The sequence below is a fragment of the Diplotaxodon limnothrissa genome, linkage group LG23 (genome assembly GCF_057381915.1).
Source record: "Diplotaxodon limnothrissa isolate DT_005_m linkage group LG23, D_limnothrissa_male_GT1.1, whole genome shotgun sequence".
NCBI lineage: Eukaryota > Metazoa > Chordata > Actinopteri > Cichliformes > Cichlidae > Diplotaxodon > Diplotaxodon limnothrissa.
In genome coordinates, this window is record NC_140617.1 from 34615301 (window position 1) to 34641719 (window position 26419).

The window sequence follows — 26419 nt, forward strand, 5'->3', positions numbered from 1 at the left end:
ATGAACTCTGTGCCTGTATTATTCTTTTCCAAAAACAATAGCAATGAAAAACATACAGAAATAAGCAAATTCACACATCAATAACCGCTGCTTGAACAGGTTCAACACCAAGGAGTGTTTCAAGTTGAGCCATTGATTCAATCAAGCGACGAACTGGTTTAATGATTCTACCAAAACGTGTGGTAAGTCCTTGATCCACGTCCACATTTTTGGGTTCAAGAGAATGAAAAGTGTGGGACGGGAAAGCAGCAGGGGAGCCTGGGGAGGCTCCATCACCAGCCAGCCCACCAAGATCAGAAACACCCATTATGGGAGGGGTCCCATGAACGCCATCTTCGACCGGGTCAGCGGCAGATTGCTGATGGATCCATGATAGTGTGCGGTCATCACACTCGCCAATGCTGGAGACGGAATCCACAGTCCAGGTGGCAGGAGGTACAGCTCCTGTGCCCCCAAAAGATGTCACAGACCCATCCAGGTCAGACTCAGCGGGGCCACTGACAACGCTCACAGCAGGATGTGCAGCATCGTCATTCAGTGTTGTGTCCAAGGGCAAAAAGTTAACTTGAAGGAGCAGGTTGCGATGCACCACACGCTCATGACCTTCTTTGTCTCTGATACGGCAGATGTGAAGAGCAGGATCCAAGTCAACTACCGTGTACACAACAGGTTCCCATTTGTCAGAGAGCTTCCTTTTTCCTCTGACTCCCTTGTTTGCCAACAACACCTGGTCCCCTAGTGAAAGAGGCAGACCCTTCACTTTTCTGTTGTACTGGTCAGACTGGTGTCTCTGCTCCATTGTGCTGTGTTCCTGGGCTCGGAGCATGGCAGAGCGCAGGTCATCCATCAGTGACTTGACATAGGTATCATAGTCACAAATGGTGTCATCATGAAGGACATCCCGAAACATGAGGTCAACTGGCAACCTTGGCACCCTCCCAAACATCAGGTAGAATGGCGCAAAGCCGGTGGTCTCGTGTGCCGTACAGTTATACACAAACGTCATGGACTGTATCATCTGCGGCCATTTCTGCTTACATCTGGGGGGGAGGGACCGTAACATGTTTCCAAGGGTGCGATTAAATCTCTCTGTGGTACCATTACCCATGGGGTGGTATGGTGAAGTGTGGGATTTGGCAACGCCACCCAAAACCAGAAGCTCTGCAAGCAGCTCACTCTCAAAACTAGCTCCCTGGTCAGAGTGAATGCGCTGAGGGAAGCCATACACACAGAAGAATCCATCCCAGAGCTTTTTAGCGACTCTCTTAGCTGTCTGATCCTGGCATTGGAATGCATGTGCTAATTTTGTGAAGTGGTCAGTAATCACAAGGACATCCACAGACTTGTTGTTGCTGTCCTCAGCTGACCAGAAGTCAATGCACACAAGTTCCAGTGGAGCACAGGTCTTAATGCTTTCCAACGGGGCCCTAGCTGCTGGCTCTGGGGTCTTGCTGAGAACACACCTGCGGCAATTTCTCACATGACCGCGCACATCCTTCTCCATATCATACCAGAAAAAACGCTGACGAGCCAAGGAGAGTGTGCGAGGTTGACCTTGATGACCAGCATTGTCGTGTATGCCAGACAGCACCACTTGTTTTAGGGAGTCAGGTACCACAAACTGGAATCTCTTGTGTTTGGTCAGTGGGTCCCTCACGACTCTGTAGAGGACACCATTGAGGAATGTGAGCTTATCCCATTGTTTCAGGAGCCGCAACGTATGTTGGTTCTCATGACAGCGCTCACGTCTGGAGGGTCTGCGCTTACGCTCAACATAGCGGGCTACTCTGGAGATCACAGGATCCCCTGTTTGATGAGACAGGAGATCAGCACGGGACAGCGCATGAGTAACATCACAGTCAGGTGGACTGATGGAGGTTAGGTGACCAGCGAGGGATGTTGCACGCTGGCGAGAAGCAGACTCCCACTCACAGAGCGAAGACATGAGAGAAGACACGTCATCAGTTGACAGAGACACATCAAGCACAGCAGAGGGTGGAGCACTGCGTATCGATTGAGGTTGACAGGTCAAACGGAAGGCATCTTGGACACTGGCATCTTTCACACCACTGACTTGCTCTAGCAGCTCAAAGTAGGGCTCCGACAGGAGCCGCTGGGCCAACGGCCTCACAAACGGTTCCCTGCTCAGGGTGTCTGCCACAATGTTCAGCTTTCCAGGAACATATTTGATCTCAAAGCAGTATGGTGCAAGCTTAGAGACCCAACGCTGTTCACAGGCATCCAGCTTTGGCTTAGTCAGAATGTATGTGAGAGGATTGTTATCAGTCCAGACAGTGAACCGATGACCCTTGAGCCAGTGGCTGAACTTATCGCACACAGCCCACTTCAGAGCCAAAAATTCGAGCCGGTGTGCTGGGTATTTGGCCTGACTGCGGCTGAGAGACTTACTAGCAAAGGCTATAGGTCTTGCTCTCTCCTCACCAGCTGGCACCTGGGATAAGACAGCACCCAGCCCATCCATGGAAGCGTCAGTTGAAAGGATGAATGGCCTCTCAAAATCAGGATGTGCCAGCACCGCACAGCTGAGGAGTGCACCTTTGAGTCCCTCAAATGCTTTCTCACAAGCAGGAGTCCAATCTTGAGGGGTGAGCTTGCGAAAAGTTCCAGGTTTCCGACTCCCATGGCAGCCTTTAGTCCTCTTCTGACCGGCAGTTAGAGCAAAGAGTGGCTTCGCAATACGAGAGCACCCTGGAATAAAATGCTGGTAAAACATCACCATGCCAAGGAAGGATCTCACTTTCCTCTGAGAAGGGGTGCAACCGTCACCATCCATAAGGTCAGTCTTCTGAAAATTGGCGATAACCCTCACTTTATCCTGATCAACCGAGACACCACCAGCATCCACGACATGACCCAAAAACCTCACAGAGCGTCTGAGAAAGTGACATTTTTTCTGCGCCAGCTTCAGATTGCTGGTCCTCAGGCGAGAGAAAACAATCTCAAGACGTCTTAGGGCCTCCTCTTCTGAAGGCGCAAACACCAGCAGGTCATCAAGATAACACAGGAGGCTGGAAAAGTTCAAATCACCAAAGATGCTGAGCATCATCCGCATGAAAGATGCTGGGCTGTTGCATAGACCCTGGGGAAGTCTGTTGTACTCATACAGGCCAAGAGGTGTAGTGAAAGCAGTGTACCGTCTGTCAGACTCATGGAGGGGAACGTTGTAGAACCCAGATGTGAGGTCCATGGTGCTGAAGAAAGCATTCCCACCAAGGGCAGCAAGACAGTCAGCCTGATGGGGCAGTGGGTGAGCATCCTTAATGGTTTTGGCATTGAGCCAGCGGAAGTCAGTGCATATCCTCAAGTCACCTGACTTCTTCCAAACCATTACCAGTGGCGAGGCGTATTCGCTGGTGGACTTACTGATGATGCCTTTCATCTCCATGTCTGACAGCACCTCTCGCAACTTGTGATAGTGAGCCGGGGGTACTCTGCGATAGGGAAGCCTGAAAGGGCGGTCGTCAGTGAGGTGGATACGATGGACAAAGTCTTTCACCTCACCACAGTCCAGTTTGTCTCTAGAGAACACATCTTGGTAAGTCAACACAAGCTCCACCAATTTCCTCTTCCACCCATCTGACACTTCACAGCCCTCAATATCAATGTCAGCCAACCCAGCATCTTTGAGTAGCTGTGCAGAGTCAGGCACAGAGTCTGATGAGGGGGGAAAACTGGTATGCTGGTCAGTCAGAGTCTCGCAGAGACCTTGAGTGATGGGCAGGTCCTCCACAGCAATACAAGGAAAGACATCCGCAATCTTAGCATTGCGACGAAGTGTCACAGGGCTCTCTGTTGGGTTAAGGACTTTCATAGGGACCCAACGATCTCCCCACATGGGTGTTATAATGCGCCCCACCATTATGTTCTTTGGAGTGGAACGGGCTGACGTGGGTTCCACAACGACAGTACTTCCTGGAGACACGAGGGCAGAAGGTGGCAGCTTTCCCCAAACTACATATTCTTTTTGTGGCAGGAGAGTGACACTCTTCCGCAACCTGACTGTACCTACTTTATCTGGCAACACAGGAGCAGACCACCGTGAGATACAGCTCAGCAACTGCAGGAAGTCTTCACAATCAGTGCCAGTGTAATTGGAGTTAATAAGCTCCCAGTACTTTGTATCAGCCTTCATCTTCTGAATGATGGGCCGGATCACATTGCTCCCCACGATGAGCTCATCTTTTTGCCCAGGAACCACAAATGTTGGTACAAGAAACCTAGTCCCATATACTTCAATGTCCAAATCATAGATGCATTTCGGTTGTGTGAGAAGGCCACCGCAACCAACCAGCACCACATTTTCAGGGATATGCTGCGGAATCAGAGCAACACCAGCGGCTCTTAGCTTGCTATCAGCCTCTTCACTTAGTGTGCATGACATACTTCCTGAATCAAGCATGCTTGTCAGGGAACACCGGCCACTGACCGACACTGGAGTGTAAAACAACTCACTAGCCCTGCCAACTCTTTGTGAACCCATAATAACAGTCTTCTCATCAGAGAGGCTACTACAGCAGTTAACATATATGGCTTCTGGGTCTGTTGCATTTCTGAGGGTTTCATCAACACTGCCCATGCTACCCCTCTCGTTACATGGGCTGGCTAGTTTAAAGCAGCATCGGTGGGAGGAGGGACTGAAACGCTTGGTTTCTGGTGCAACTGTGGGCATTCACGCCTCATGTGTCCAGGGTCAAAGCAGCTGTGGCATAGCTTGTACAGCCTACAATGCACATGGGTTGTGTGTTCATGTGAGCCACACACTCTGCACGAAGCACGATGAGCATTGCGGTGCCCATGGGAATGACCTGTGGGTTGTGGGCACCTAGGACCAGTGGCTAGTGATGCAGTGCACATGGACAGAACCTTGTCAAACAGTGCTACCAGCTGTTGAACACCTGGCTCAGCTGGAGGAGGGCCAGAAACTGGCAAAGATGGGGGCATGACATGTAGAGTCAAAGGAGGACAAGCAGAGGGCTGCTGCACACATACCATGCCATCAGAAGAGAGAGGCTGACATGTGGCTGCAGAGGGAACAGAGGGCATAGGATACGAGGCTGGCTCATGTGTTACTGGGACTGCTTGAGCACCGCTGGAGTGGGGCTGGCTGTTAACAGCGACAGGGCTCTGATGCGGGATGGACAGACTTGCTGTATTATGAGACAAAACACTAGACTGTCTCATTTTCCTCACATAGTTGTCCAGACGGCTCTGAACCTCAGCTGCAGTCCACTCCTCAGGGGCCTTCAGTTGAAAAGACAACGTAAGACTGTGGTCAGGACAGTGATTAATGAACATCGAAACAACCTCACTACTGGGGTCCTCTACCATCTTGCCGCGCCTGCGGAGACACTCATCAGCAGCATCAATAGACTTGTTCAACCGGATCCAGTAATCCATGGCGTTCTCACCTGGACGTGGCACAGTACTGTAGAAATCTTTCATGGGCAGGCTGGAATATGTCAAGTCGCTGAAGTTAGACCTCAGTATGTCAAACACAGCAGTAATAGGATCATTCCGATTCAACTCAGGGCGGCAACGAAGTGACACCTTGACCACATCTCTGGCTTTGCCAGTTAGTCTAGACATTAATATGGCAAACATTTCTTCATCTGTGTCACAGCTGATTCTGTGCAGATAACATCTCATCATGTCCTCCCATTCACCGATGGGAAATAGATCTGTGTTGTCACCCTTGAAGTATGGTGGAGCTTTGGTGTCTGACTGAACAACAACCTTCAGCTGGGACTGGTCATTGCAGCTCGAGGGCACATTCTGGGAAGACTGTGGCTGGGTGGGGGCTGGCTGGTGCATAGAGTTAAGAGAGGATGTGATATTTTCCCCAATTTGCTTTGCTAAGTCAGTGATCAAGCTGCTCAACATGTCACTAGTGACAGCCTGGGTGTGTGTTTGGCGTTCGCAAGCAGCTGGTGTGGAGCTAGCTGCTGGCATTAATGGTGAGTGCATCACTGGCTGGTCTACAGTGTGGGCACCAATACCCGGGACTACTGGCCTACCCCTCCCAAAAAACTTTGGAGCAATCTGATGACCCCTCCCCAAACCAAAGGTCATATTACTCCCCGCAGAGAACAGATCAGGCAAAGCGCTATCCACAGTTTCCTCACTTAACATGTTGGCCCAAGTGGGATATCACTGTTCAACAGCAAAAAAAAACGAGCCTAACCCCCACACACAATTATGCAAAACTTCACAAAACAATGAAATGTGGGGAGAAGAAAAAAAACATCAAAGAATCAAAACACCATAGAAAATAAAATGTTGTTTTCTCCTCTCAATCAAAACAGGCTGTAAAAGCCAATATCAATAGAGAAAAAAAAAAAAAAAATTACAATCCGTGCCTGTATAATTTGAGGCAACAATATGAAACAGTGACAGAAAAAATCACCTACGTATTTGCCCTTTAAGTTCACACGTGACAGAGATGCCTGCAAGCCAAATTACGGGGCATCGATCACACACGCGATATAAAAACCTGTGAGTCAAAGCGCAGGGCACAGGATTCTGGCACACACCTGCAGAGAGGAGGCGGGAAAACAGCGGCAGCAGAAGGAGGGGGGGTGGATCGCGGATTGGCGATGTGACGGGTCAGCGGCACCAAGTGTAACCGGTGTGATTCTGCGTTGTGTCTGATAAAAAAGGTAAAAGAAAGAAAGACCTCCAAGTAAATAATTTGCCCACTCCAGCTCCTCTCCCACAGGGGAATTGTAGAAAAAGGGGCTGGCATTTATTTTTACATTAAACATAAAATATGCATTTACACGTAACATATTTGACATAAGATAAAACAAAAACAACATGAAATCTGACATACCTGATAAAAAAGGTAAAAGAAAGAAAGACCTCCAAGTAAATAATTTGCCCACTCCAGCTCCTACGACCAAATACAGACAGTGGGGAAGAGGATTAGCTCAACCCACCACAGCTCCCAAGCTAGCAAGGAATACATATTCATGCTATCATTTATGGCGCCTAAAACACATTTATGACACACACATACTACACACTTATAACATCTTACAAAAACAGGCTCAATAATGACAATAACTGAATTAAAATCGCAATCATAAACATCAGGGTGGTTAAATACGAATTATGTGTGCTCTAAGGTGCTGGAAAGAAATGACACCCACCTCTCCCACAGGGGAATTGTAGAAAAAGGGGAGAGGCAAAAGGGGTACACTGTATTTATAGTATTGCACCAAAGAAGAAGAAAAGAATGAGGAGGGGCTCTAACTGATAATGAACACAACTACAGGCTTGGAGGTCCTAAAAGTCAGGTATAAAAGGAGAAGTTTGGCGGTTTAGAACACATTTTGTGTAATTATAACAATGTTATTTATGACTCTGTTACACAGGTTCATATATCTGTGGAAGTCCTACCTATCCACTGTGCCTTTCACCGATGATGCTAACATTTTTATATTTACTGTTTTTGGGTTACGCAGCAGGCAGGAGGGAGGGCCCATATGAAGGACTCATAAGGACTCTTGTAAGGACTCAGAAACAGCAGGTTGAACTTAAAGGGAACCCTGGCTATTAACACATATTTGCGCTAAAATATGTACTGTGCCTTCAATAACATATATGTGGTATTAAAATACACCAAATGTTTTCCTTTTAAGCACATTTTATATACCATTAGACCGCCATTGTTATTTACTTCTCAATGCACTCTGTGCAGTGACGTCACATCTTTGCACCGCATAGAGTTCACAGTTAGCAGCACACTGGAAATGGCTTCCCCATATGGAAAATATATATATAAATCTTATAAAGTTTGTATCTGTCTTGTGTGAAACTTGTATGAAAAGCATATAAGAGTGAAAACAGATATAAGATCCCGTGAAAAATTATATAATGAAACTTGTATGTTTTGGATACTTACTAAAACAATGTATGAAAGTAATGAGAAAGTGGCCACTTTCATGAGTAATCACATATAAGTTTTTACTATTTCTTTTCCTTTTTTTTTTTCTTTTTTTTTTTTTTTTTGTGTCCCGTTTGGATCTTTAGCCATCAGAATTGTTGTCTTAAGGCCAAGAAAGATGCCAAGCGGATTTATTTTACCAAGTGGATCATCATGGCCTTGCCATATTGGTCCATTTGATTGACCTTTATTATAATTATGAATTTATTTTATTTTCAGTTGCTACAAACGAGACAGACATGACTGGGGGATAGGACAGGGAGAAAGAATGAAAGAAAGAGAGGGAGAGAAAGAAAACCAGAGGGGAGAAGAGACGGTGAGAAGGGGGGGAAGAAAGAAAAAAAAACAAACAAAACACCTGGGTCACCTGTATGGAGAAAAAAAACAGAAGAGAAAGTGTGGGCAAGAGATATTTTATTTTGTATTCTTATGATCACAGTTATAATCAGAATTATCATTGATTAATCATTTACCATTGTTGAATCAGTTGACAGAATAATCTTTGAATCACATCTATGTTACTCTGAGCAAATACTAATGCACACGGATTATCAGTACTTTAGTCAGTCTATTGTTGTTCTGTATTATTCTTTCTAGTTGCTTAGGCTGTTAACCGCTCGGACTTGTGGGTCCTGTTGGGCCCTGGGCTGTCTACATTCAGTTCTGCACGTACTCAGGCCTGTAACAACATGCACACACTTATGTAAAACACGCACGTTCACACACACACTTAGTAAGAATAGGAGGGTCGTCTGAGGACAGTTTTTCTAATAGATATACTTTCACAAAATGCACAATATAATACACACTTGTTTTTCTCTAAAAGTAGCAGTTGATGTCCATATAAGGAGAACTTTTTGAGTGTGGGGAACTGTTATCATTTCCAGTAAAGATCTAACTGTGACGTCATCATGGTAATATAAGGATGCGGGACGGTCCATTCGCGAACCAACCTCAACAAAAGCAAACAACAAAGAGCAACATAATAAAAAAAAAACAGCACCATCACAATAAACTAGCTAGCAGTAGATATCAGTAGATACTAAATAATAAACGATATTGTGCAGCACGCAAGATAGACAGTGCACAATGTGCTTTGAGGCAGCAGCCAAGAAAGCTGTAGTCTGCGTCTGTGAATACCCGTGTGTACACCTGTGTGCACACCTGTGTGGATCAGCATGCTTGCATTCCAAAGGTTTCACCATGTAACGATCTGCTAGGGAGTGTGGGGGGGCCACAGCCCCTTCCTCCAGGGTATGAAGCAGGTATGGAGGAGATCAAAACTCCAGACATCCAGAGGCCCCCAGAACACAAGAGACCAAGGAAGACCAACAGAGGGGCAGCCGCGCCACTGTCCCAGTAAGAGCTGAGGAGAGTCCCAGATGAGGGCTCACTCAGCAGCCGCGGAGCAGAAGCCAGGGGGAGTTGCAGTGACGCGCCCGTGAGCTCCGCCGGCAGCCAGCCGTGCCTGAGTGACCGAGCCCCAGGCCGAGAGGCCGGGGGCACCCCACCTCCGAAGTGGCCCGAGCGAGCCCCAGGCTCCAGGCCCCGATAAGCGGCCGCCAAGGAGTGAGCCGGTGTGTACCCGGACGCCCACCCCCAGACACAAAGAACCACCAACGCACCGATACCTGAGGGAGTCCGCCACTGGCAGGGGAAGTGGTGGTGGATGGAGATAGGCCCCCAAACCTTGGAGGGCCTGAGATGTCCCCAGAGAGGTGGCGTCTGATACCCAACCTGACATATAGACACATACAGGCACACACAGACACAAACATCCATTCCCACCCTCATGCTCTCATATGCACTTACTCCACACTCAACCAACGTGGAGACAGACATGAAGAGACTCTGTACACACGATCACACTCCCCAAGCGTACTCTACAAACCGGGTCTAGGTACCCTTGCCCCTGGAGGGGGGAACTGCACCCAGACCCACGTGGTGTTACCCTTTTCCCTGCGGTGGGGAGAGGCAGACCGCCCCGACTCCGTAGCAGCAGGGAGGCCCCACACTACAGACCGCAGTCGAACGGCCAACTCCTCCTCCTAGACCCCCGCTCCAGCAGGCCGCAGAGAATGGGGGTGAGAGAAGACTCCAAACCTATTATTTTCTTTTCTATTTCTTTTCCATATGGGTCTGTTCAACCTTTCCAGTTTGAACCAGAGCAAACCGAGAGAGAGAATGAAAATAGTCAATCAGTACTTAGTTTAGATGAAGATGAAAACAATCCGTCACACGAGGACGCAAGAGTGAGGGAAAACTATTCAATTCAATTCAATTTTATTTATATAAATCACAACATAAGTCGCCTCAAGGCGCTTCATAGATACAGAGAAAAACCCAACAATCATATGACCCCCTATGAGCAAGCACTTTGGCAAGAGTGGGAAGGAAAAACTCCCTTTTAACAGGAAGAAACCTCCGGCAGAACCAGGCTCAGGGAGGGGCGGTTGGGGTGAGAGAAGGAAGACAGGATAAAAGACATGCTGTGGAAGAGAGACAGAGGTTAATAACAGATATGATTCAATGCAGAGAGGTCTGTTAATACATAGTGAGCGAGAAAGGTGACTGGAAAGGAAAAACTCAATGCATCATGGGAATCCCCCGGCAGCCTATGTCTATTGCAGCATAACTAAGGGAGGATTCAGGGTCACCTGGTCCAGCCCTAACTATATGCTTTAGCTACTGGTGTCTATGCGGCTGCTTGCCAATGGCAACGGCGACTGAGAGCGTTTGTTGTAAAGAGCTCAATTTTATGGCAGCAGCTATCCATGGTATCACATAACTGCATGATAAAAACATTACTAGAATTCTAAGTTTTATTATACAGTGAAATTACGATATCGTTATTTTTACAGATTCTCCATGCAACATAGTGCACCAAAACTTTGAAGCCGTCGTGCCAAACTAGGTATCCCCGCCAGAATTTGTTTCCCCTGCATCGGGAGCATACACTGGCCTTTCGAAATCATGGACTATCAGTATCCCACGTTCGTGATTTTTAGTTCTTAAACACTTCTTATAATGACTAACTACTCCAGAAATTTGGGAGATGTTAGCTCTTTATACAGTAAAGTTACAGTGGGATACAAATAATATCAGGCTGATCATGCCACAAATTTGTTCCCCTGTTCAAAGACTTAACGCTCCTGAAATTTGGGAGGTTTTGGCTCAGTACAGTGTTGTACAGTTACAGAAAGATATAAATAATGATCAGTCAAAATGTCATTGGTTTATTTAAATAATCCCGTCCGATGTTGTGCCAAAGTCCCAACGCAGGGGAAACAAATTCTGTCGGGGATTCAAAATTTGGCACGACACCTGTCGCCATTGACAAGCAGTAGCGGCATAGACACCAGTAGTTTTCCCTCACTCTCGCGTCATCGTGTGACGGATTGTTTTCATCTTCATCTAAACTAAGTACTGATTGACTATTTTCATCCTTTTTCTCAGATTGCTCTGGTTCAAACTGGAAATGTTGAACAGAAGCCATTTCCAGTGCGCTGCTAACTGTGAACTCGATGCGGTGGATTTCCAGCTCTTTTTACAGAACCGGCTCTTTCGGCTCGGCTCACTAAAAAGAGCCGGCTCTTTCGGCTCCGAACCGGCTCTTCAGGTTGTTTTGTTGCTTAATTAATTTATTATTAACAATAATATAAAATTATGCACAAAAGGAATTACTAATGTAAAAAAAAAGTGGTTTTATTTATTTCTGAAGACCTTTGCTCTGTTTTTTTATCAGTTTGTAGCGCCATTACAGTTTCCAGATTGTTATCATCAGTATAGTAAACCTTAACTCAAACTTCTTGATTACACAATGACATTCAAGCAGCTCTCTGCCAGACTGACACATTATAACCTGTTCTTAAAGAGACAGACTCAAGGTAAATATATAAAACACCAGATACTAGTTTTACTTGTTTTCTGAATTATAACAGACGTCTGCCAGGTGTGTGTAACACTGTGATCCCACTTTATACCTGAAAGAATGCTGACCTGATTCTTCATTCGGCCTCTACAAAGGGACTCGAGGGCAATCTAGCTGATAACTCACTCTGTTTCTTTTTCTGTAGGATTAAAAAGACTCTGCAGGAAGATAAACTTTGGAAGACAGACAGTTGACATCTAGTTATATACATGTATATGTCCTAGATATTTCTTTCTACATCTCATTATTACTTCTACAGGGGGGTGAATTTCATTCAGTTCCATCGTGTTATATTTTTTCCATATAACTTCCACAAATGTGTCAGTTCTTGCAGAAAATATGCAGACAAAACATGACACTGGCCAAGATAATAAGGCTGATAGCAGCAGTCAAGAATGAAAAGTAAGAAGTTTGCATTTACAAAAGAGAGCGACTTTACATGTCAGCACAATCGCCGAATTTTATGGCCATGATCATGGGCAGTTAATGATATAAATAGATGACGGATACATTACTTTCCATTGTAAAGTAATTCACTTAGTCATTTCAGATCAAATATTAACAAGTAGTAGAATGTATCTCTTTACTGGGCTTCCCTGGGATCAGTAAAGCAGACCAGTACAGACAAGGACTTTACTTTCACAAAGAGACAATGCTTGACTGTGTGGGAATGAGTTTTGTGTTGCTGCTCTCAGCAGTGGGAGCAGCAACAGTGGAGAGGTGAGTTTTGTTCATTAAATAGATCTGATCAGGGGTTGTTGTTTTTTTAAATAGATAATTACCTTCAAAATATTCTTAGCATACAAATCCTTGTGATGTTGGTATAAGTTGGACAAAGCTTTCACTTTTGTTACTTCCTTCATTTCTGCTACTCTTCACTATTTGCTGACTTTCATTGTTTAAAGTGGTACACTGAAGATTAACGGCTGGGAAGCGTTCAAGACGTTAAGATGGTGTTGAGAATTTTAAAGTATTTTTAAAGAGTAAAAATGATCTACACATCGACACATCTGCACATCATCAGCTACAACCTGTTTAACTAAAAATAGCTTAAAGACAAATAAATATTAAAACTGAGATCATTTTGTATATTTATGTGTACACAAACAAGGAAGTTGTCTTGATGTAATTTTTTTATTATTATAAATACACATACAGTGGGGCAAAAAAGTATTTAGTCAGCCACCGATTGTGCAAGTTCCCCCACCTAAAATGATGACAGAGGTCAGTAATTTGCACCAGAGGTACACTTCAACTGTGAGAGACAGAATGTGAAAAAAAAATCCATGAATCCACATGGTAGGATTTGTAAAGAATTTATTCGTAAATCAGGGTGGAAAATAAGTATTTGGTCAATAACAAAAATACAACTCAATACTTTGTAACATAACCTTTGTTGGCAATAACAGAGGTCAAACGTTTACTATAGGTCTTTACCAGGTTTGCACACACAGTAGCTGGTATTTTGGCCCATTCCTCCATGCAGATCTTCTCGAGAGCAGTGATGTTTTGGGGCTGTCGCCGAGCAACACGGACTTTCAACTCCCGCCACAGATTTTCTATGGGGTTGAGGTCTGGAGACTGGCTAGGCCACTCCAGGACTTTCAAATGCTTCTTACGGAGCCACTCCTTTGTTGCCCGGGCGGTGTGTTTTGGATCATTGTCATGTTGGAAGACCCAGCCTCGTTTCATCTTCAAAGTTCTCACTGATGGAAGGAGGTTTTGGCTCAAAATCTCACAATACATGGCCCCATTCATTCTGTCCTTAACACGGATCAGTCGTCCTGTCCCCTTGGCAGAAAAACAGCCCCATAGCATGATGTTTCCAGCCCCATGCTTCACAGTAGGTATGGTGTTCTTGGGATGCAACTCAGTATTCTTCGTCCTCCAAACACGACGAGTTGAGTTTATACCAAAAAGTTCTACTTTGGTTTCATCTGACCACATGACATTCTCCCAATCCTCTGCTGTATCATCCATGTGCTCTCTGGCAAACTTCAGACGGGCCTGGACATGCACTGGCTTCAGCAGCGGAACACGTCTGGCACTGCGGGATTTGATTCCCTGCCGTTGTAGTGTGTTACTGATGGTGACCTTTGTTACTTTGGTCCCAGCTCTCTGCAGGTCATTCACCAGGTCCCCCCGTGTGGTTCTGGGATCTTTGCTCACCGTTCTCATGATCATTTTGACCCCACGGGATGAGATCTTGCGTGGAGCCCCAGATCGAGGGAGATTATCAGTGGTCTTGTATGTCTTCCATTTTCTGATGATTGCTCCCACAGTTGATTTTTTCACACCAAGCTGCTTGCCTATTGTAGATTCACTCTTCCCAGTCTGGTGCAGGTCTACAATACTTTTCCTGGTGTCCTTCGAGAGCTCTTTGGTCTTGGCCATGGCGGAGTTTGGAGTCTGACTGTTTGAGGCTGTGGACAGGTGTCTTTTATACAGATGATGAGTTCAAACAGGTGCCATTCATACAGGTAACGAGTGGGGGACAGAAAAGCGTCTTACAGAAGACGTTACAGGTCTGTGAGAGCCAGAGATTTTCCATGTTTGAGGTGACCAAATACTTATTTTCCACCCTAATTTACGAATAAATTCTTTACAAATCCTACCATGTGAATTCATGGACTTTTTTTTCACATTCTGTCTCTCACAGTTGAAGTGTACCTCTGGTGCAAATTACTGACCTCTGTCATCATTTTAAGTGGGGGAACTTGCACAATCGGTGGCTGACTAAATACTTTTTTGCCCCACTGTATATTCTAACTATATACAAAAGGGTTTTGAATTGGGGACAGGGGTCAATATGGGCTATGGGCTGAATATGGGCTATTGTAAGACAGTTGAGCAGAGAGCAGGGCGTGGAGGGTTGTAAAGTATCCAATGGCCTAGTGAAAGAAACTTTATTGTGCTTTTAAATATATAATAATTTTTCATTTGGTGGTAGCAAGATTTTTTTTAAGTTTAAACATGCTCATCTTCATCCTTCTTCTCTGTAATAATATGGAGGAGGCTAGCTGCTGTAGTCTATAGAGCAGGGGTCCCGGGAGCAACTTGCAGCCCACGTCACCCCTACTTGCGGCCCGTATATTGACATGAAGAAATATAATTCAGTTTGGCCCTTGAAGTTACTTTTTTTGTTAGGGAGGATTTGTTTGTTGTTGAGTGCAATGTTAAAATAAGTTTTTTCTTTTTTGTACTACTTGAACACTTAAGTCGCCCTCACATGAGACGTCAGCGCCGGCAGTGGCCCACAGCTCATTTAAGTTTGAGACCCAGGCTCTAGAGCAAAGCATTTTCCTATTATAGCACTTCAGCTGCTCAGTAGTTCATGGCACCTTTTCTCTAATTTTTTATTTCATAATGTGTCAAACATGGTTGAACAGATTCCTTTACTAAACACCTATGTTGCTGTAATTTGTGCAGAATGTGGTTTTGTGAAAAATTTGACAATGGACCCTTGTACCATCACCGATGCTGGCTTTTTAGCTTGTACTGACCAACAGCTGGATAGACTGCCTTTGAAGCAGTTAAAAATTGATTATTGCAGGCTTGTAATTTTAAAAACTATTAACTACAACCCAGATAAAAGAGCATACTATTATTGAGGTATGATTAACGTCAACTGCTTCTCAAGATTTTCGTGTATTTTTTGTGCAACAGAGCCCAGTATGACTACTATAAATACCACCCCATGTCAGAGGTGAGACACACATAACTCAGATGTCACATCTCTCTCACACACATGCACACACACACACATTTTCTAAAATATGCTGTTTATACAGCACTGTACAAAAGTCTTGAGCTAGCCCTCATTTTGTTAATGTTTTCCAAGAAAAACAGGAAACAGATGCAATAATTTACTGGAATATGCAACATTTATGGAAATGTGATAATTTTGCACCTCGCCCCTGACTCCTCCGTACAGATTGATCCCGATTTGAACCAAACCTCATCACTCCATAAGACCAATTTTGGTTCAATTCAGTTTTATTTCTATAGCACCAAATCACAACAGTTGGCCAAAGGCGCTTTCTTTGCTAAGTTGTCTATTATAGCGATGCAACACCGGTTTATCCCTTTAGATATGTGACTTTTTTAACTTCATATTTCCATAAGTTCATGGTGATTTAACAGTTGTTTAATGCACACACACACAAAAAAAAACAATACTCTTCTTGAAATGGCCAGATACAAGAACTGGACTGAAAATGGGTGAAAAAGAAGCAAGTTACCGAAGAAAAACTTTGAAGGATATCCAGAAAATCTGCAGAACTATTGCTAAAGACCCTAAGTCTGGAAGCAAATTATCAAGAAATGAGGGGTTTGATATATGTTTGTGCGTGTGTGGATATTAGAGAAAGACAGCTAACCAGTCAAACGTTTGTAAGACTGCAGTATATGTTGGTACTCCATTTTACAGATCACTAGCTGGATGGAACAGATGGTAAAGGATCACCCTGATGTTGTAACCGTGGTGAAATATGGAAAGACCTATGAAAGCAGGGATATTAGCTTGCTCAAGGTAAACAAAGTTTCAGATCACAAGCTGTCATATGCCAAACGGATACTGATGCACACGGATGTTTGATATTTGTTCTCCAGATTGGCCTGAATACTGGAAAGGAAAAGAAAGCTATCTGGATGGACTGTGGAATACATGCCAGAGAATGGATCGCTCCAGCCTTCTGCCAGTACTTTGTTAGAGAGGTAAGAGAGCTGCTGTCAATATACCTCCACCAGGACTCGTGGGACCCTTCTAGGGGTAAAGTTAATGCTAGGGGATTTTGTTAGCCACTTTTATTCTAGAAACAAGAACATTTCATTTTAAATAACGTATTTGGTATTGTAGTATTTCTTTTTAACTATTTTAAGTTTGAATTTTCCAGAACACGCATAAATTCTATTAAAAAGGGTGGAGATTAACCTAACCCTACCCCTAGTTTGATTGCCAGTGACCTGACCTGAGTGTGATTGATGTTAAAAGGCAATAAATATATAAATAAAATTAAGATTTACAGCAAATCTTCTAATTTGTTGTCCTGATTGTTTTCTGTTGTGAGGAGAAAACATCCTGTCTGACAAAATGAATCTAATTTAATAACTAAATGTCCTCCAGTGTGTCAGCCTGCCCCTGATGTGTGTTCGTCTGTTCCAAACAGATTCTGCAGACATACAAAACAGATGCCAAAATGGAAGAGATGATGAAGAACGTGGACTTCTACGTCACTCCAGTGCTCAATATAGACGGCTACATCTACACGTGGGAAAATAAGACAGTCAGTCCTCGTATTTGATAGATATTTATCCAATTACATTTCTAGGGTTATGCACTCAGGATCTCAAACCACAGATGAACAGGATATAATAGGATGATTATCTGAGTAACTGAAGATGTAACTGATTAAATGAGCCATAATTCAATCTTTGAAGAAATTTATTTCTTGTGCTCAAAAACCTTCAAGTACAAAATAATTGAATGTTTTACAGTAAGACACATGGAATAATAATGAACAGCATCAATCACAGGAAGCATTTAATATCTACAAAAATGTTGTGCTGCCATTCTATTTATGACTGACTGAACATTTTGCTCCACTCAGACTCGACTGTGGAGGAAGAACAGGTCACCAGGTCCTGAGGACTGCAGCTGCTATGGCACCGATCTCAACCGCAACTTTGATGCCAACTGGGGAAGTGAGTGATGTAGCTGTTCTTCAGTGAAAGCTGATCGTTGCAGTCTTTCCTTTTTATTTATTTTTTTATTGCTGTTTTTGAAATTATGGCCAAGCATGAAACTCTCCTCAGGTCTTTGGAGAACTTTTGGCATCTTTTACCTTATTTCTGTGACTCACTGGTTTTATTAATGAAACTCTTTTCCACCAATCTGTGCTTAAACCATATGCATCACAGTTTTATGTACAATTCTAAGATTCATCAGTGTCTTCTCAAAAGAACTGGTTCCTAGCTAAACTCAGACACTACATAAACATCAAAAATGAAAGACAGACTGCCTGAGATAACTTAAATACACATCGTAGTCTAAGGAGCTTAGAAAGAAAAGCGTCTGGACTTCTTTAAGCTGCTTGAAGACATTTCACCTCTCATCCGAGAAGCTTCTTCAGTTCTAAGAGCAACTGGTGGAGAGTCCCAGATTTAAGCCCTATGGGAGTGTCCCCAAGGGTGTGAAAACGGGTGTAGGTCACAATCAGCCAAGGTTTCAGGTGTCCTATCATGTGATTTCCTGAGGTGAAAAGGCCCAGGGTGTCAGTGGGCGTTAAACCATCTGGGAAGGGATCACAAAACTGGATTATAGATGGCAGACAGTTGGTGTCATAAACCACCTCCTCTGTTCAAAGATGGTCGTTCACAGTGCATATAAATGGCTTCTTTTACTCCTCTTTCAAACCGTCTGTCTTCTCTGTCCAAAATCTGAACATCGGCTTCCTCGAAAGGTCCTCTTGTTTGAGGACGCCAATGTTAATGCCCACTCACATCCTGGGCCTTTTGACCTCAGGAATTTATGATAAGGTGGGGCTAGGTTTCACAGCGGTTCCACCCAAAACCTTGGCTGATTTTGACCTACACCCGTCTTCACACCTTGGCTCGTGTGATTAGGTAGAGGATCAATAGAGGATCCATGTCCCTCTTGGAGGGCTTAAAATCTTGGACGCTCCACCAGTTGCTCTTAGAACTGAAGAAGCTTCTCGGATGAGAGGTGAAACGTCTTCAACAGCTTCAACTTAAAGGTGGCTGTAGCTCAGGTGGCAGAGCAGGAATGAAAACCTAAGGTAATGAAAACCTAAGCCTAAGGTAATATTTGAACTGAACACTACAACAAAGTCAAATGGGAAAAATCAAACAGAAAACGGAGTCCCAAACAGAAAACGCTGGGTATCAAATCAAATCAAATCAAATCAAATCACTTTTATTGTCACATCACATGTGCAGGTACATTGGTACAGCACATGTGAGTGAAATTCTTGTGTGCGAGCTTCACAAGCAACAGAGTTGTGCAAAATACAAGAATGTAAACAAGCAAAATACAAGAATGGCTACATCTGAAACGAATAAATATATGTACAATATATAATAGTATATGCATTCCTGGATGTGTATACTAAATATTTTTCTGTGTGTGTGTGTGTGTGTGTGTGTGTGTGTGTGTGTGTGTGTGTGTGTGTGTACGTACACATATTTTACAAGTTAAATAGAGTAAACAATAAATAAAATATATAAAAATATACAGAGTTGAGACATGTGCAAAACAGTGGCATTACTGTACAGTATGGAGTGCATAATGTTAAAGTTCCAGTAGTGAAGCTGAGGTGTCTATGAAGTGTTCAGCAGTCTGATGGCCTGGTGGAAGAAGCTGTCTGTCAGTCTGCTGGTTCGGGACCGGATGCTGCAGAACCTCCTTCCTAATGGAAGTAGTCTGAACAGTTTATGGCTGGGGTGACTGGAGTCCTTGATGATCCTCCCCGCTTTCCTCAGGCACCGCTTCCTGTAGATGTCTTGGAGGGAGGGAAGCTCACCTCCAATTATCCGTTCAGAGCACCGCACTACTCGCTGGAGAGCTTTGCAGTTGTAGGCGGTGCTGTTGCCATACCAGGTGGTGATGCATCCAGTGAGGATGCTCTCAATGGCACAGTGATAGAAGGTCCTGAGGATGCGGGGGCTCATGCCGAATCTTTTCAGTCTCCTGAGAAAGAAGAGGCGCTGCTGCGCCTTCTTCACTGTTTTGTTTGTGTGTACTGACCACGTAAGATCCTCAGCCAGATGTACACCAAGGAACCGGAAGCTGCTCACTCTCTCCACAGCAGCGCCGTTGATGGTGATGGGGGTGTGTACTTCTCTGCACCTCCGGAAGTCCACTATCAACTCCTTTGTCTTTGCGACGTTGAGGGTGAGATGGTTGTCTTGACACCAGTGGGTCAGGGCGCTGACCTCCTCCCTGTAGGCCGTCTCATCACCGTTGGTGATAAGACCCACCACTGTAGTGTCGTCCGCAAACTTCACAATGATGTTGGAGTTGTTAGTGGCTGTGCAGTCGTATACGAGTGAGTACAGGAGAGGGCTCAGTACACACCCCTGTGGAGCACCAGTGTTCAGTGTGATGGGGGATGATGCTGCCCAGTCTGACCACTTGGCGTCTGTCAGACAGGAAGCTAAGGATCCAGCTGCAGAGGGAGCTGCTCAGTCCTAGATCCTGCAGTTTCCTGTCCAGCTTCGAGGGAACGATGGTATTGAATGCTGAGCTGTAATCTACAAACAGCATTCTCACATACGTGTCTCTCTTCTCCAGGTGTGACAGGGCAGTATGTAGTGTCAGGGCTATGGCATCATCAGTGGACCTGTTGTGGCGGTATGCGAACTGTAGAGGGTCCAGTGAGTCGGGTAGTGCAGAGCGGATGAAGTCCCTGACCAGCTTCTCGAAGCATTTGCTCACGATGGGGGTCAGGGCTACAGGTCGCCAGTCGTTCAATGAGGAGATGGTGGAGGATTTGGGTACAGGGACGATGGTGGCCATTTTGAAGCAGGCTGGGACTACAGACAGAGAGAGGGAAAGGTTGAAGATGTGCGTGAACACTCCAGCCAGCTGAGCCGCGCATGACTTGAGGACGCGGCCGGGAATCCCGTCCGGACCAGTAGCTTTGCGTGCGTTCACCTTCCTGAAAGCACTTCCGCACATCCTCCTCAGACACAGTGTGCGCACTGACGTCATCCGCGGTGCGCACACTGTCCGGTCTCATGGTGTTCGCTGTGTCGAATCTAGCGTAGAATACATTTAGATCCTCACACAGAGAGGCCGTGGTCTGCGGTGTGCTGGTTTTCCCTCTAAAGTCTGCGATCGTGTTTAGTCCCTGCCACATACTCCGAGGGTTGTCAAACTGTTGCTCCACCCTGTCCCTGTACTCACGTTTGGCTGCTTTGATCGTCTTCCGGAGTTGGTAATGTGCGTGTTTGTAGTCCGATGTGTTCGCGGAGGCAAAGGCGGTGCTCCGTGCCGCGCGAACATCTCCGTTAATCCAGGGTTTTTGATTTGGGAAGGATTTGACTGTTCTGGATGGGACGACATCTTCCACGCATTTCCTGATAAATCCGCAGACTGAGTCTGTGTACTCATCAATGTCCCTAGCAGCCACGTGAAACATTTCCCAGTCCGCGTGATCAAAACAGTCCCGCAGCGCAGACTCCGATTGGTCCGTCCAACAGTGCACCGCCCTCCGGGTTGGAGCTTCCTGTTTCAGCTTCTGCCTGTAGGCGGGCAGGAGCAGGATGGAGCGGAGATCTGATTGGCCGAATGGGGCGCGGGGGAGGGCTTTGTACGCATCCCGGAAAGAGGTGTAGCAGTGGTCAAGTAGCCAGTCTCCACGAGTGTTGAAGTGGATGTGTTGGTGGAGTTTGGGTGAGACTTTCTTCAGGTTTCCCTTATTAAAGTCCCCGGTCGTGATAAACACTGCCTCTGGGTGTGCGGTTTCCTCGCTGCTGATCGCACTATACAGTTCCCTGAGTGCTCGGTCAGTGTCGGCTTGTGGGGGAATGTAAACAGCCATAATAATCACTGCTGTAAATTCCCTCGGTAGCCAGAATGGCCGGCACTTAACCATCAGGTACTCCAGGTCCGGTGAGCAGAAGGATTTGACCGGGTGCACGTTCGCATAATCACACCAGCTGTTGTTGATCATGAAACATACACCACCGCCTCTGCTTTTCCCAGTAAGATCCTGTGACCTGTCCGCGCGATGCACGTAGTTGTATTGCGGAGTCCGGTACCTTGTCCGATAGCCAGGTTTCTGTGAGGCAGATCACGCAGCAGTCCCGCATCTCTCGCTGGAATGAGATCCGTGCCCGAAGCTCGCACAGCTTGTTCTCCAGAGACTGCACATTAGCCAGTAATAAACTGGGTAACGGTGGTCTGTTAGTGCGCCGTCTCAGTCGAACCAGAACGCCAGATCTTCTCCCTCTGCGTCGGCGTTTGCGGCCTCCAGGGCCAGAGAACAAAGGCGTCTGAGGTGAGATGAATGGGGGGTCTGCAAACGGAGCGTCCGTGTTGCAAAACTTGAACTCCGGAAAGTTATAAGAAAGACCGTATTTTATGTCCAGTAAGGTTTGTCGGTCGTACACAAGGAGACATGTGCTACTCACGAAAAAATGAAGGAAAAGTAAAATTAAACACAGAAAAAAGCTGTTGCTTGGGGGAGCTCGCGACGAGGCTGCCATACTCGGCGCCATCTTGTTGAAGAGGGTACAAAACCCAGGATCATGACAACTTCCTTTTTACAGTGACTGTATCTACATACATGCTAGTATTGAAGTTCAGTGTTGCTTAGTGGAGAAAGACATGCTAAAAGTAAAGATGAAAGCAAAGAAAACACTAAACTTTGCTTCCTCCAATTTGCCAAAATCAAGATGCTAATGCTAATGTAGCTTTAGCTTATCACGCTATACAAAAACCATTAAACCTCATCCGTGAATAGGAAACAATGTTAACAGACTCATATTTTGTTTGATGTTTGAACCAAGTAGCCAAAAAACGTTTATAAGTTATAGATATATGCTCCAAAGGTCAAAGTGTATATCATGACATCACCTAGAGACTTTGGACTCCATTTTGAAGCCTCAGCATTTGGTCACTTCCATTTTGTTTTTTTTAGAGTCACAAGTATTTGAAGATGAGGGTAGAGTACAAAGTTATCTGCTAAAGCTATTGGCTTTGTTAGCAAGCTCCATTAAGTATAGACACACATATCTGTCAATTATTACTAAGCAACAAAACTGATAAAATACCAGAACTTTAATCACCGCTCATCCACGTACCAGGCTACATTACCTGTTAGATAATTCCATTGCAAATATCGCAACAGCAACAAACAGCAAAAACAATAGCGATATGCAGTTCAGTGACTTGAATTAGCAACGGTGAGACACTGTTTAACTACTTGTCTATAAAAAAAAACAATTAAAACAGGAGTCTATGAGGTTTGACTCACTTTGGGAAGCAGCCTAAAGAGGAACTGTAATTTGTATCCTAATTCTTCAGTCCAGGGGTTACTACTACTTCAAAAGGTAAACTTGTGTTAATAGAATGTGAAAATAATCATGTTAATATTATATGCAATTCATATTCTCCTTCTTTGCCTGCACAGCCGTTGGGGTATCATTTGACTGTTGCTCAAACACCTACCCTGGAACCAAACCAACATCTGAGCCTGAGGCCAAGGCTGTAACTGACTTTGTAGGAAGCCAAAAGGACATCTTCCTGTGTTTCCTCACCATCCACTCCTACGGCCAGCTGATCCTGGTTCCCTATGGACACCCCAACTACACTGCCCCCAATTATAATGAGCTGGTATTTATATCAACAAATATAGTGATGCATTTTTTTACACTTTTCTGAGACACTCTTTATAGCTTGACAATGGTTATATCTGTGTGCATTTACATTAATAAAGAGGATAGCAAGTAAGGAAATGGGTAAATGCACTAGGACATTAAATTCATCCTCATGTGCCAAGAAAGAACAGTGCAGATGAGGTATTGGGTCAAAAATCTGGAGCCAAAATACCAAACTTTGGTTGGTCGTTTAGGGATTCAATTCTTCTAATCTTGTTAGGAATCCAAAACACTCAAAATAAATCACTGATAAAGACTCTCATCTTTCCCAAAGTAGTTCCCAGATTGACAACAAGATGCATGAGATCTTTTAAGTCCTGTAAGTTCCAAAGTGGGGCCTTCAAGAATTGGACTTGTTTGTCAAGCTCATCCCACAGATGCTTGATTGGATTGAGATCTTGGGAATTTGGAGGCAGAGCCCAAACCTCAAACTCATTGTTGTGTTCCTCAAGTAATTCCTGAACCAGTTTTCCATTGTTCTTCCTGAAAGAGGCCAGAGCCACCACGGAATACTGTAACCATAAAATGAAAGGGTGTACACGGCCTGCAACAATACTTAGGTAGGTAGGTAGATAGTACTGTCAGTCCTTCCATCCATGTGGTAGAACCCAAGGTTTCCCAGCAGGAAATTGCATCACACTGCCTCTGTCTGCCTCTGCATCCTGGTGCAACATGACTGGTCTACAGTTATGTCGCCCCATACAAAAGAAACTGTGATGAACCGGGTATTCTGACACCTTTCTATCAGAATCAGCGTTACATTTGTCTAACAATTTGAGCTACAGTAGCTTGTCTGTGGGAGCAGACCAAACAGGCCAGCCTGAAGCCACATGCTTCAGTGAGACTTGGCCACCGATGACCCTGTTGCTGTTTCACCAATGTTTTCTTCTTGGACAACTTTTGATAGATACTGACCACCGCAGACCAGGAACACCTCACAAGAGCTGTAGTTTTAAGATTACCCAGTTGTGTGGCCAGTTACTCAATTACTCACTTAAGCTTGCCCACTTTTCTGCTTCTAACACTTCAATTCTGAGAACAAATTGTTTACTTGATCCCTAATACATTGTACCCACAAACAGGTGCCATGATGAAGAGATAATCACTGCTATTCACTTCACCCATCAGTGAATCGCAGATATATAGAACAGCTACAAGGTTTTAAGTTTTTGCTGTTAAATAAAAGACATATATATAGCATTCTGACAAGTTTCATTTCATATCAGTCTTGTATAATGGCAGCCTAGTGGGGCAGACATTAGTGTTGTCACACTCATCCCGGTGCCTGGTGACTGGTTCCAGCTTCCTCCCACCCTCCAAAGACATGTAGGTCAAGCTGACTTTAGATATGGGTTAGATAAAGCTTTTAGCGGTCAGTAATATTGTGAATGAGCTAATATAAACACTAATCTGTTTCCAACAGTATGATGTATAATATTTTTTTTTAACTGTATCAAAATAAATTAATGCATTGTCATGTAACCAATTTTCTACTTTAAAAAAAAAGAAGAAAAAAGATAGAGTTCATTGTTTTACCTTTACTTTGTGGTACAAAATTGTCAACAGAGCTTTAGGAAAGATCTCTGTAAAATACAAATAAGTACAGCAGTGAAATTCTGCATTACCTCTTAAAAGGTACAAAACTTACTTTGGTTTTGGAGAGTGTATTTTCTGAGATTACATATAATTTTTAAACTCCTGATGCAGATCGTTTGTTGTGATTAAGATGAATCTAGTAGGACCATTTTGATGTGGAACATTTGCAGGTGAAAAATAATCAATCACAATATAAACCATGTGACACCATGTCCCATGCACACTTGTTATTTCAGCCATCCCATACCAGATAATGTAAAGACATTTTTATATGTCTGGCTTTGCTAGATTTTATTTAGCTAGCTGATATTAAAATTACACGACTGAGTCTTAGTTACCAAAAGAAAATATAAAGAAAAATAATGCTCTCTAACTTGCGTTGATGATTCAGTACTTTTAATTGCTTTTAACTGAGTAGAGGCTGGAAAGCAGCCATTATAGATGCATGAAAACTCAAAGTCCACAAAGAACAGTAAATTTTAAGAGGAGTAACAACACAGCTGAACTGATCACAGCCTGTCCAATAAATCTACAGCTTACAGTACAAATTAATTTGGAAGTTTTATTAACACTAGTCTGATTTCAGTATATCTATACTTGGGTATCTTCACTTTCCAAACCCAGCATTAACTTCTGTACAAAAAGGATTAACATGAACCATAAATCATGCAAAGCTACTCCAGCAGAATCAAAGGATAAACATATAGAATAGGATAAGGGAACAGTAGGTCACAAATACTCATGGAGCACCATAACTTTTAAAACAGTATTGATTGCCTTATACAGTTAGTGGCATCTCATATCTTTCCTCTGAACTTTTATTAATGAAAACATACACCTCCAGATTCTGTGGACTCATGTTTAAGTGACTGTATGCAAAAATTCCTTTCTAATTCCTCAGATGATGGTCGGAAAGGGTGCAGCAGAAGCAATTTGGAAGGTTCACGGGATGAACTACACTGTAGGAGCCTCGCCTGATGTACTATGTGAGTTTACAAATCAGCTGCTAATTATAATAAAATAAACTGCCCATATCTTTAAATATTATGTTTGAAGGATTTTTAGGTGGTTCAGAAATGTAACTGCTAAACTCTTTCTCCAGACGCCAACTCTGGTTCATCCAGAGACTGGGCTCGAATGCAGGGGATCCCCTTAACCTTCACCTTTGAGCTCAGAGATAACGGGACATACAGCTTCGAGCTTCCTGAAGACCAGATCCAGCCTACCTGTGAGGAGGCCTACAGCGGGGCTCTGCACATCATCACCTATGCCCACAACAAGACCTTTAGCGGTGCTGTAGCCAACGCTGCTGTGACCCTTTGGTCCATACTGTTAGCAGTGGGTGTCACTGGAGCCACCTTCATGTGAGGTGGAGAGCTGTTTGATTTCAGCCATCCTGCTGTATAAGGCACTCATATTTAGTTCTTCACCTCAAAGTCAGATTTAGAAACAGGATAAGCTTTAAAGGTTCAGTATTTGCTGGAAAGAAAAAGAACAGTTAATGTAGAATTCTTGTACTCAAA

The 26419-nt window shown here is 44.3% G+C and overlaps 1 protein-coding gene across 1 annotated transcript; it reads left to right on the top strand.

Moving 5' to 3' along the window:
* Positions 1-12549: 12549 nt before the first annotated feature.
* Positions 12550-26264, top strand: LOC146608585 (carboxypeptidase O-like). Its single transcript, XM_085348410.1, has 9 exons — positions 12550-12617; positions 15564-15603; positions 16327-16428; positions 16509-16613; positions 17066-17182; positions 17507-17600; positions 23054-23256; positions 25798-25882; positions 25999-26264. Exons 1-9 carry the CDS (start codon positions 12550-12552, stop codon positions 26262-26264), a joined length of 1080 nt encoding a protein of 359 aa, XP_085204536.1.
* Positions 26265-26419: the final 155 nt, after the last annotated feature.